The 12638-nt window shown below is 43.9% G+C and overlaps 1 protein-coding gene across 1 annotated transcript in view; it reads right to left on the reverse strand.

The window, feature by feature from the left end:
* Positions 1-8521: 8521 nt before the first annotated feature.
* The window catches only part of LOC128736694 (glycogen-binding subunit 76A), a 45574-nt gene continuing 41457 nt past the window's right edge, over positions 8522-12638 (reverse strand). The window contains exons 3-4 of the mRNA XM_053831181.1: positions 12097-12265; positions 8522-11475 (exon numbers count right to left, since the gene is read on the reverse strand). Of these exons, the coding sequence (XP_053687156.1) occupies positions 9661-11475; positions 12097-12265 (1984 nt within the window). The 3' untranslated portion in view covers positions 8522-9660. The remainder of the gene's footprint in view (positions 11476-12096; positions 12266-12638) is intronic.

Consider the following 12638-nt stretch of genomic DNA (forward strand, 5'->3'; position numbering starts at 1 on the left):
GTAGCTACGGGTTAGGTGGAGTGATTGCTCATCAGATCAAGAATGAAGAGAGGCCTATTAGTTTTGCTTCCTTCAGTTTAACAAATGCACAAAAATCCTACCCAATTTTACATTTAGAAGCGTTGGCAGTTGTTAGCACCATAAAAAAGTTTCATAAGTTTCTCTTTGGCAAGAAGTTTACTGTGTATACAGATCATAAACCGTTGATTGGTATTTTTGGAAAGGAAGGAAAAAATACGTTGTTTGTGACGCGTCTGCAGAGATATGTAATGGAACTGAGTATCTACGATTTTGACATTGTTTACAGACCGTCAGCAAAAATGGGCAATGCTGATTTTTGCTCAAGATTCCCTCTTCCAGAAAACGTACCCGTTGCTTTGCAAAATGAATTTATAAAAAGTTTAAATGTATCCAATGAGTTTCCGCTAGATCATGCGTTGATTGCAAGTGAATCACGAAAAGACTCGTTTTTGCAGCAAATTTTTAACTACATGAAGCATGGTTGGCCGCAGAATTTAGATCGCAGTTTAGCCAATGTTTATGCGCAACACCAAGGCCTGGAAGAAGTTGAAGGTTGTTTATTGTACCAAGATCGTGTCGTTATTCCTGCTAGTTTACAAAAGCAAGTACTGCGTTTATTGCATAAAAATCACATGGCATGAGTGTTGACATCGAAGATTTCGTAAAAACTTGTAGAGTGTGCTGCCAGATGAATGCAATTCCAAAGCAAGTTCCGCATTCTAACTGGATTCCTACCACAAAACCGTTTGCCCGCATTCATGCGGACTTCTTTTATTTCGACAAGAAAGTTTTCCTGGTCATTGTAGACAGTTTCTCCAAATGGCTTGAAGTTGAGTACATGAAGTTTAGTACTGATGCCAGGAGTGTAAAGTCGAAGTTTATCAGCGTTTTTGCTAGATTTGGGTTACCGGACGTAGTTGTTACGGACGGAGGACCACCGTTTAGCTCTAAAGAACTGATTGATTTTTTTCAGAGACATGGTATCAAGGTTATGAAGAGCCCGCCGTATAACCCGTCCAGCAATGGACAAGCAGAGCGCATGGTAAGAGTGGTAAAAGAAGGTTTGAAAAAGTTTCTGTTGGATCCAGAAATGGCAAGGCTAAGTATGGAAGATATGGTGTCATATTTTTTGTTTGGTTACAGGAACACATGTTTGGAGGATAACAGTTCGTTTCCTTCTGAAAAGCTGTTTAGTTTTAAGCCCAAGACGCTGTTGGATTTGATCCATCCTAGGAATAGTTTTAGAAAGCATCTGACGAAGAGAGAGTCTATGAATAAGCCTGTATATAGTAACAAAGCCAAACAACACCCAAAGTTGGACTGGATTGATAAGTTGCGCCCAGGAGATCTAGTTTATTATAAAAATTTTAGACCAACTGACATTCGACGATGGTTAGAAGCTAAATTTCTAAAACGTGCTTCTTTAAACACATTTCAGGTTTCCGTCGGAGATCGGGTTTATCTGGCGCACCGCAATCAGCTGAAGCTGTTTGGCACCCGCAAGAATCGTTACGGTTTGATTTTTGCGAGGGATGAGGAGATTAGTAGTAACCGAAAACGAGCACGTGACGATGACGATGAAGGCGTTGACGACGATGCTGACGATTTTCTCGGTTTCGCAGCAGATTCGTTTATTTACCGAGGAACTGACGATCATCCCAAGGTTTGTGATTCGAGAGGTGGAAGTGTAGCAACAAGTTTACCACCTGAGGAAGTAGATCCCCAGGAAGGCCCATCTACGCGGCAGTGGTCGCAATCGAAGCCATCGAATCCATCGTCGAGTTCCAGTGTACAGCCGAGGAAAATACGTCGCTCCAATACATCGAAGCAATCGAGTTTAGCGTCGAAATCAAAGCGTCATCCGTCGAGAGTACGACGTTCAACTAGATCACAGTGTTCAAAGAAAAATTCTGATTTTATATACTATTGATGAAACGTCAAATCGTGTTTTTAGTTTGTGGCAGTGAAGTTTCGCCACTATCAAATGTTTTTTTATAAATAATACGCGGCAGTTTAGTTTAACCGCAATCTGAATTGTACGACAGTTTTGGCAGTGAAGTTTGGCCAATTTCAAAAGTAAAGTAAATATGTTTTAACAAAAGGGGGGAGAACTGTGGTGACCACCCTCGAGTACAACCCTGACAGAACAGCTGCTGGCAGTGTTCTGATTAGTAAAATAAAGAGTCAGTTTATAGTTGACTGTCGAACCGTTCACCTTACGTTTATCAGTACCGTATATCACAGTTCCCTAAGTTTATCCTCACGGTGTTTGAAGGAACATATTAGTACGCTAGCAGTGAAGGGGGCACAGTGGCTCCCGCCAACTTTAAGAAGCCAGCCCAATCAGCGGGATAAGGACCTTAGGGTAACAACCTACTGTACCGGAAAATAGAAAGTTAATGAAAATGAAAGAAGAAATCATTCTGGATTATGTTTTCCAAAACGGCGTCTCGTCCGACCCTACAAGGGTCACGAAAAGCCGAATTTTTAACTCAAACGCTAAATCTGTACTGCTGCATGCCTGCGAAACGTGGTGTGTCTCAGCGGAGACAACGCAATGCATGCGATATATCATTCGTGCCTGGTGGCCTGACAACTAGATATCCAATGAGAAACTCCATCGTCGATGCCATCAACGGCGGATAGCAACAGAAATTTGTGAATGGAGGTGAAAGTGGATTGGACACACCTTCAGAAAAGGAGCGAACGAGATCTGCAGACAAGCACTCGACTGAAATCCGCAAGGACAGGACTCACACGCTTAAAAAAACACCGAAGTCCAAATCTCGGCAAAATTTTGCCGAGTTTTTTAAGTGCGAAGAGGCTCATGACGACGCAGCTTAGCCAACGACATCCGGGCTGTAGACGAGAACCTGTCCTGGCGACAGGTAAAACCCATGGCGGGCAACCGTCAGCAGTGGAGATATCTGATTTCATCCTTTTGTTCTGCCGAACCGGCGGACATGGACACATCAGTCAGTAAGTAAGTAAGTAAGTAAGTAAGTAAGCAAGTAAGTAAAGCAATAAATTATTATCAATCGACTCACTGATATTACTTTTCGGACAAATCCTGTGCGTAGATATCTCCCGAGGCTGGTAAACGGCTGAATAATGCGTACCGTCGTCACCACGAAAAATACTAAAGCACGGAACGAAGAACAAGGAAATTCTTACTGGAACAATTGGAATAGACCCACGCGACGACAAAGGACTATGGATTGGAAACTCAGGACGTGGAACTGTCGATCTCTCAACTTCCAAGGGAACACTCGAGTGCTCTCCGATGTATTAAAGAGCCGCAAGTTCGACGTCGTAGTGCTGCAGGAGGTGTACTGGAAGAGCTCAACGGTACGTACGTTCAGAGATGGTCATACCATCTACCAGAGCTGCGGCAACACACACGAGCTGGGTACAGCTTCCATAGTGATGGGTGAGATGCGGAAACGGGTGATTGGGTGGTGGCCAATCAATCCTCGAATGTGCAGGTTGAGAATCAAGGGCCGATTCTTCAATATAAGCATCATCAACGTGCACAGCCCTCACCTCAGAAGTACCGATGACGACAAGGATGAGTTCTACGCGCAGTTAGAGAGTGAATACGACCGCTGCCCAAAACATATCAAGATCGTAATCGGGGATTTCAATGTTCAGGTCGGCCAGGAGGAGGAATACAAACCGGTGATTGGCAGGTTCAGCGCACACCAGCGGACCAATGAAATGGGCCTAAAACTTATCGACTTTACCACCTCCAAAAACATGGCCGTGCGTAGTACCTTTTTCCAGCACAGAATCCATCACAAGTACACCTGGAGGTCACCAAATCAGACAGAATCACAGATCGACCACGTTTTGATCGACAGTCGGCACTTCTCAGACATTATCAACGTCAGATCATATTGAAATGCTAACGTTGACTCGGACCACTACCTAGTGATGGTTAAGATGCGCCCAAGACTCTTCGTTGTGAACAACATTCGGTACCGACGCCAGCCTCGGTTAGATCTCGCGCGGCTGAAGCAGCCAGACGTCGCCGCAAACTACGCGCATTCACTCGAAGCTGCGCTGCCGGAAGAGGACGAACTGCACGAAGCCCCTCTCGAGGACTATTGGAACACTATCAAAATAGCCATCAGCAGTGTAGCGGAGAGCTCCATCGGGTATGTGGCCCCGGCAACGAACGATTGGTTTGACGATGAATGTAGGAGGGTGATGGATGAGGAGAATGCTGCGCGGGCGGCCAAGATGCACAGTGCCACACGTCAGAACGTGGAAAGACACAAACAGAAGAAGATGCAGCGAAACCAAATCTTTCGGGAGAAAAAGCGCTACCTGGAAAAGCAGGAAGAGTTGGATCGGCAGCATCGTTCTCAGGAAACGCGAAAGTTCTACCAGAAACTGAACGGATCCCGCAAAGGCTTTGTGCCGCGAGCCGAAATGTGTCGGGATAAGACTGGCAGTATTCTGACGGAAGATCGTGAAGTGACCGATAGGTGGAAGCAGCACTTCGACGAACACCTGAATGGCGCCCAGGCGGAGAATCATGGCGGCGGGGAAAGCGATTTCGATGGAGCAAAAAACGGTGAAGAGGTGTCAGCCCCAACGATAGACGAAGTTAGGGAGGCCAAAAGCAAAGCCTAGGTGCTACATTCCGTTATCGAAACTCGATCTTCTGTTTTTTTTTTATACGACAGCCTTCGCAGCCAGCTGTTAGAATGCAGGACAATTACAGGGCTAATTTAGGAGGCCATCATGCAGCTAAAGAACAACAAGTCAGCTGGGAAAGATGGCATCGGAGCGGAGCTTATTAAAATGGGACCAGAAAAGCTGGCCATTTGTATACACCGACTAATTGTTAGAATTTAGGATACGGAACAGCTACCGGAGGAGTGTTAAGATGGAGTTATCTGCCCGATCAATAAAAAGGGCGACAAGTTGTACTGTGAGAACTGAGAACTCTCGAGCGATCACCGTTCTCAATGCCGCCTATAAAGTGCTGTCCCAAATCATTTTCCGCCGACTATCACCAATTGCGAACAGATTTGTGGGAATTATCAAGCCGGCTTCGTCGAAGGTCGGTCTACAACGGATGAAACGGCAGAGTTCCCACGCATTATTTGTTCGTTGACTTCAAAGCCGCATATGATATAATCGACCGGAAAGAGCTCTGGAAAATCATAGTAGAGAACAGCTTCCCCAGGAAGCTCATCAAACTGATTAAATCTACGATGGATGGTACTCAGTGCTGTGTTCGGATTTCGGGTGGATTGTCAAGTTCATTCGAATCACACAGAGGGTTTCGTCAAGGTGATGGTCTTTCATGCCTGCTGTTCAACATAGCGCTACAAGGTGTTATGAACCGTGCGGATATTAACACGCGGGGCACTTCAACAAATCTAGTCAACTCGTCTGCTTTGCCGATGACATGGATATTATCGGCAGAACATCTGTGGCGGTGGCTGAACAGTACACCAGACTAAAGGGCGAAGCAGAAAAATTTGATTGAGTTAAAGGTAAATACGTCTAAAACAAAGTACATGCTGGCCAGCGGAACCGAGGCCGAACGACACCGCTTGAGCAGTAGTATATTGATTGACGGCGATGAGTTTGAGGTAGTCGATGAATTTGTCTACCTTGGCTCACTGGTAACGGCGGACAATGATACCAGCCGTGAGATTCGGAGGCGTATTATCAGCGGAAGTCGTGCTTACTATGGGCTTCACAAGCAATTGCGCTCGACGAGGCGGAGGCGGAGGATGAACCATGAACTCGCACAGCTCTTTGGCGAACCCAGTATCCAGAAGGTGGCTAAAGCTGGACGGATACCTGGATTCTCCAGAAGTGCCACGAATTCCTAGACTCCACGCATCACCAGTTGCATCGATTTTAAAGCAGTGTATGATAGTGTAAATCGATAAGAGCCATGAAAATTCTGGACGAAAAGAGCTTTCCGGGTAAACTTATTTGCTTTGTCATGGTTACGATGGATGGGATCCAGTGGTGCGTGGGATTTTCGGGTTGGTTGGCAAACCCATTCGAATCTCACAGGAGATTCTTTCTTGCGTGCTATTCAACATTGCGCTTGAAGGTGTTACAAGACAAGCAGTGATCGAAATGCGAGGCACGTTTCTTAACAAATTCAGTCGATTTATCTGCGACGACGTGGATGCTGTCGGCAGAACATTTAAGGTAGTTAGTGATCAGTACACCAGACTAAAATGCAAAGCAAAGAAGACTGGGTTGAATATAAATACATACGTCTAAAATTAAGTATATGTTGGAGGATGGGAGCGGACGCGGCAGGGCTCGCTTAGACGCTAATGTACATTGGCTCACTGGAAACAAATGCTAGCAACACCAGCCATGAGATGAGGCGTATTATCAGCGGAAGTCGTACCCATTGTGAACGCAACAAACACTTGTTGTCGAACAATCTGAGCCTCCGTATAAAGTGCACATTGTACAAAACGCTAATGGGTCCGATTGTGTTCTACGGGCACGAAACGTGGACGCTGTTTGAAGAGAACCTGCGAGCATTCAGATTTTTCTAATGGTGGGTGCGAAGAACCATCTTTGATGGCGCGCATAAGAACGGTGTATGGAGATGAAGAATGAACTAAGAACTCGCACGTCTCTATGGCGAACCCAGTACTCAGAAAGTGGTTAGAGAAGGACGGATACGTTGGGCAGAACATATTGCTAGCATGCCGAACAAACATCCTGCAAAAAATCCTGGTTTACCAATAGAATCCGGAAGAAACAAGATAAGCAGCACTGGTTGCCCACGGAACTGGAGACCAGTTACCATGAACCGAATTAGATGACGAAATTATGTTATGCAGGTCTTGTCAAAAGCTGAAGCTGTATGACGAACTAAGAAAGTGAGTAAGAAAGAGCAAGAGCAACAACGACAATATTGCAGTTTAATTCCATCATACATAATAACCACCCAGTAGGCCTCTAATAAGCCAGCCGTCGTATGTTCGAATCTCGGCTGGGAGAGGCTGTTAGAGTTAATAGGATCATAGCACTGACCCGCACTGTCCTGTATTCTAACAGCTGGTTGCGAAGTCTGTCGTATAAAAACAGAAGGTCAAATTCCGATAACGGAATTAGCACCCAGGCTTTGCTTTTTCCATCATATATATTGGCTCTAGGGAAACTAATCCAGTTTCAGCTGCCGGGCACAATAATATAGTTGAATAAACTGCAATGTAATAATTTTTCAGCCTCCGTCGGAAAGCTAATTAAATATCAAAATATGATTTATTTTCAGCAATACTGCTTGGCTCACTCTTACCGAGATGCTTGCGCTAAATGGGATCAAGGATGGAAACCGGACGCAACCTCGAGGAAGTCCTCAAGCTCGTTGGTTCTTTTACGCGTTCAAGCAGACTCCATTGGAAATTGACACGGAAGAGCCGGGGCACCATTTATTTCGCAGAATTGTTTCCTGTCACAATAAGGTACAGAACAGCGCACTTCAACGCGAAATGTATTAAGGAAGCGGAAATAATAAAGGTATGTAAAATATCCTAGGTGCTACATTCCGTTTTCGAAACTTGACTTTCTGTTTGTATTCGACAGAATTCGCAGCCAGCTGTTGGAGTACATGACAATTGCGGGGCTAATGCTTCAATCCTATTGACTCTATAGTGCCTCTCCCAGTTGAGATTCGGACCTACAGCGATTGGACTGTATCTTCAGCGTCGTACCACGAGAACTCCTGGGAGACAAAGGTATGTAACTAAACTAAACTAATAACAAATCAACTTGAGTGATAATTTGAGGTTCCCGAAGTCCTCCGAACATACCCATCGATCTAGTTCTTGAATTGAATTCTATTGTGATTTCGCCTGGGGGCTTCCACGGGTCTTCAGTACATGTCCAGATATGACCAACGTTGCCCGAGGCGGAGTTTTTGAATTCTCGTGTGATTTGAGGATTAGCATGTATCGTTTTGGTTCAGTTGGTAATAAAGTGGCCATTTCCCCTGGCGGCAACTTAATACGGAATTCATAATTTATCCTCCTGTTAGTGGTTCCTGGTAAAGCGCTGTAAAGTCATTTTGAAATGCAATATACTTTCATAAGCAAAATCTTTAAATTCTTGCAGCAAACGCCTGATCGATTGACTGGCTTCACTTTTAATACAAAATGGTTCAATGTTTTTGGCCTAACTTTGTACCGTTACCGCTTTTCAAGTTTCATTCAGTAAACTCCTTAAAATTCGATTAATCGTCACACTAGATGTTTCTTTCCTTTATTTGTCCAGACATTTATTAATGGGGTGTCAAGTTAATTTTGTGCGTATTTCTTAGGTATTTCTCACAAAAAGATTCCCTTGTTTTATATTTACTCAGTAAATACGCACGACGCACCATTTTAATTCTTAATAATTTTGGTTTTCGGATCGTAGACTCTAGCTTAGTCCAACTTTTTAAACAGTAGTACTTTATTCGCTAATCTTTGGATAAACTTTTCATTCAATTATACATGGCTTCTGGTAATCTTAACTAGTATAGTTACTCTTCATATTCTTTTTTCTCTTGTTCATAAGACACCAAATCGAGTTTCGTTTAGGTAAATGATTCATGCTCATCGATTTCGCCCGCACGCGTTTTTTATTTTTTTTTATTTATTTCATCATCATAATTTCTACATTCTTTGCTTATCGTTTCCTATGCATGTTTCCTAAATCTAAGCTAGGCTACACCTTCTGAGCAGCCACTCGTTTTCGTTAAAGGTTCATCCTACATTGCTTAACAATTCCTTCTTGCATTTATCTGACTCACTCAAAACTTTATGGTGGAAGTCTACTAGGTATCATGTATGCTAAAGTTCATTGTTGTTGCTGCAGAAGTGTTATAAATCTAAGTTCTAAACTGCTCTGTAAAATCCAATCTCTTTGCTTTTTGTTTGTCCTGGCCAATTTTTTTTTTGTATGATTACATGAGTTATGATGAAAAGTGCTGATTGCTTCATAAAACTTTTTAACGGTCTTAAAAGTTTCATAAACTTTGCAATATGTTTCGTATATAGCAACAGTAATCATTTTTCAACATTAATGACTTCTTTGCTTGTTCATTTATGATATTTTTCTCCAGGGTTAGTTAGTCAGTTCTTAAAAAAATAATTCGGTACCTAAATTTTTTTTTTTTTGATAAAATAACGCATGACATTCGCAGTATTTAGCTTGGGCATCTGGACTCTCTACCCGAGGCGGTAAAAAAAGATTTATCACCAATAATTGGACTGCATCATGCCTTATTGATAGGTTAGCAAAAACTTGTGATGCTGTTGTCGTTTACACATATACTGTAAAATGAATGTCATACACAATTAAAAAACCTACTAAAAAAGAATATCTCAAAGGAGAGAATTCGATAGCGACACAATAGAAATAAATAGAGATATTCTAGCAGATCACTAACGAAATAATACTACACTCTAAAATAAAACATAAATCTGATTTTGCTTAACTTTCTAACCAATTAAAGTTGCGAATGCACATTCGCAAGCAGTTTGTTATAGGTAAAATTTGTATCACTTAAAAAAATAAAAAAAGGCGTACAAAACAAAACAAAACTTCCGTGAGCGGCCGGATTTCGAGAATTGATGTTTTTTTTTGTTTTGGAGCCTACTAATAGAAACTTTTGCACCATGCTTCGTCCGGACTGATGAGCGATTCCAAATGGGCCGGCTTTACAGCAGCGTGGCCAACGTGGTTCGGTTGCGAAATTGGCAAACATTGGAAAACGTAGTTCGTGTCATAGTTATTGTCCCAAAATTGCTGACCGCGACAGTGGAAACGTACCGCCAGCTCGATGCGCTGCCCGATCTGGACCGAGTGGCCGTAGATGGTGAAACAAAACTTGTCCGAGAAGCCATCGCAGGAGTTCTCGACGTACGAGGCTTGCAGATCGGAAAAGCTGCGCCAATTGTCTATGCTGTAGCGGACGTAGACGGACTTGTGGAAGTCGAGATTTCGAACCCGAACGGTTCCGGTGATGGTTAGCGTAATTGGGTCTGTCACTGCTGCGTTTTCAAGATTCACCTGCTTCTCGCGAACCATATCCATAAAGCAGGGCAATGCTCCGGGTTGTTGGAACATTGGCATTAATACTCTGTCTGCTCGAGGTCCCAGGCTGATCTGCTGCAGCGGTTGGGGTTCTAGATTAATCTCCAAGTCTTCGTACGCCTGTTTGGGCACTTTGGGAACTTCATCCACGAATGTCTTTACGTCGGCCAGATCTAGGCCAAGCACGTCCGCGAATCGGACAATCTTCTTTCGTCCCGGAGTTCCAGGTGGAGTTTTGCCGCTTTTTAGCGACGAGCACCTTCGGACGCGTGGTGATCGTACAAAATCTTCATCCTCATCTGCAGAGGATATTCCCTCCCTCCTTACCTTACGTTCTTCTTCCGGTTCTGCTGCTTCCTCCTGCTCAACATTACATTCTTGAAGTTTTCGTTCCACTTCTTCCATCTGCAGTTGTGGACTTTGTTCACCTTCTTCGGGTTCATCTTCGGCCGCTCCATTCAATAAGTCCATCAAATTAACGGGACACGTTTCTTTTAGATCAAAATATGCAGTCTGCGTTTCTAGTTCTTTTGGCATTATGGCATGTCCGTTGGATAATACTTTTCCATCATCCGGTTCATCACGTGGCTGCGGTAGTTCGCAGGCACTGCTGCTGCAACAGTCTCCATTGGGCACTTCTAGGGATTTGTTGTAGGCGGGAGCTATGTCTTCACCTTCCATGGTGACGTCTTGTAGGGTGCTGTTCGAATTGTTCGAACTCAGTCCGGTGAATGTTGAATCGTGCGTATCGGTGGTCGATTGCGACGGTGGAAGCGATTCCGAACAGCTGTCACTGTCGGTCGTCACTGCCGGACAGCCCGTGAATAGCTGTCCATTTTGATTAAGCTTACTCTTTGTAGGCGACGTTGAATCCATTGCTGAGGTAGATTGATGTTGCGGTCGAGACGCTGCTATTCTAGGCGAAGACGATGATGTTGCCGTCGTTGTAGTGCATGGATCCGAGGTAGTACAATCGTAGTAATCGCAGCCGCTGCCTGATTTTGCCTGTTCCGAGTCCGATACCTCCGGATCGTAAAACTGGCAGTCGGAAGAGGCCTGACTGGAGGGGCTGTTTTCGTGGCTGGTTGCTTGTGGCGTCGTCGAGCAGGGTGAGGAACACACGTAGCCGGATTCCGGTGCGATGGCTTCTGCCGGAGTTACTGATGTCGTTTCGATTAGCCGAGTGTACTCACACTCCTCCACCGGTGATCCTGGACTATCAATTTCACCTAATCCAAAGTCAAAATACGAGTCAGCTTCGGTAGCGACCATACGCAATGGTTGCAGCCTTGTTACCGCCGTTTCCTCCTGCGATAGCCATGTGTTCTCGCTGGTCTGGTCTGTAGCAAGTTGGTTGACTTCCTCATCGGCATTTCCCTGCAATGAATATTTAACCCTAATTAATCGCGACTAGAGGCTAGCGATGTTCTATTCTACTGGGTATGGATTAGACGATACTTTTTGGAACCTGCGGTTAGTGGTAGCTCTACCGGCGATGGATGGTTTGTGGGACGATGACGGTGATGGCGAGATGGTTGCGATCGGTGTTGTGCGATGTCGTCGTCATTATCGTCGTTGTTGGTGTCATGTGGAACGCCGAGTAGTTTTGTAGAAATATGGTGGCAGAATATAGAAAGCAGTGAGAGCATGCGCACTAGAGTTCGCGTAGCGAATCAATTCACTCGGTGTATTACAACGTGGTTGGCATGTCCAATTGCACGATAAAATTTTGATAAACATTTAATAAAATAGAAAGAGAGAGACAGAACAACGCAAAAGGAAGGATCATCAATTCGCTAGTGTCGATAGTTGTGCTTAATTTGAGCTCGGGATGGACTGAAATTGTGTTGTTGGGCGATATGAATTTTGCATGAGGATGTGGACGAAAAAGAAAAAAAAAACAGTTACAACAATCAATTAGACCGGGTTGAAATGATATGGCTGGCTTAATTAATGCTCGATATATGGCTGTATGGCTGCGGCCGCGGTCGATCTCACCTGTGCACCGAGTGTTCGCAGGCGAGATTGGAGGCTACGAGCGAATGCTTCAGCCCGACCCCGGCAAGACATGCCGATCGGCAGCAATGATGTAATTCCACACGGTCTGTCAGGTCCTCCACCGGGTGTCGACGGATCGCCTGGGGCGCTCATGGAAACGATGCAGTTTCTGAAAAACAAAGGGGAAGGATTTGATAATTAGATCTTTTGTTTTTAATCTTTTATATTTTATTTTAACAGTTAAATACCGGATTGAACACAACCTCTTATCACTAGCTTTGGCATGGTCGCATTTGGAAAAATTCTGATATGTATTAGGAAAATAATTGAAATTTTATTTTGTCTTGCATTTTTTTTTGGATACAATTTACGACAATTTATTTAGCATTTGGATTTGCCGCAACAAGCGAAAACATTAGTCTAAGACCAAGGTATCATAAGGTTAAAAATAAGACAAAAACAACAAAATTAATTCAAAAGATCCACACTCTTTTCTTGCTTTTGAATTGGGAATAAAAATTTAGATGACGTGCGGTGAAAGC

This window comes from Sabethes cyaneus, chromosome 2 (genome assembly GCF_943734655.1).
Source record: "Sabethes cyaneus chromosome 2, idSabCyanKW18_F2, whole genome shotgun sequence".
NCBI classification, from domain to species: domain Eukaryota; kingdom Metazoa; phylum Arthropoda; class Insecta; order Diptera; family Culicidae; genus Sabethes; species Sabethes cyaneus.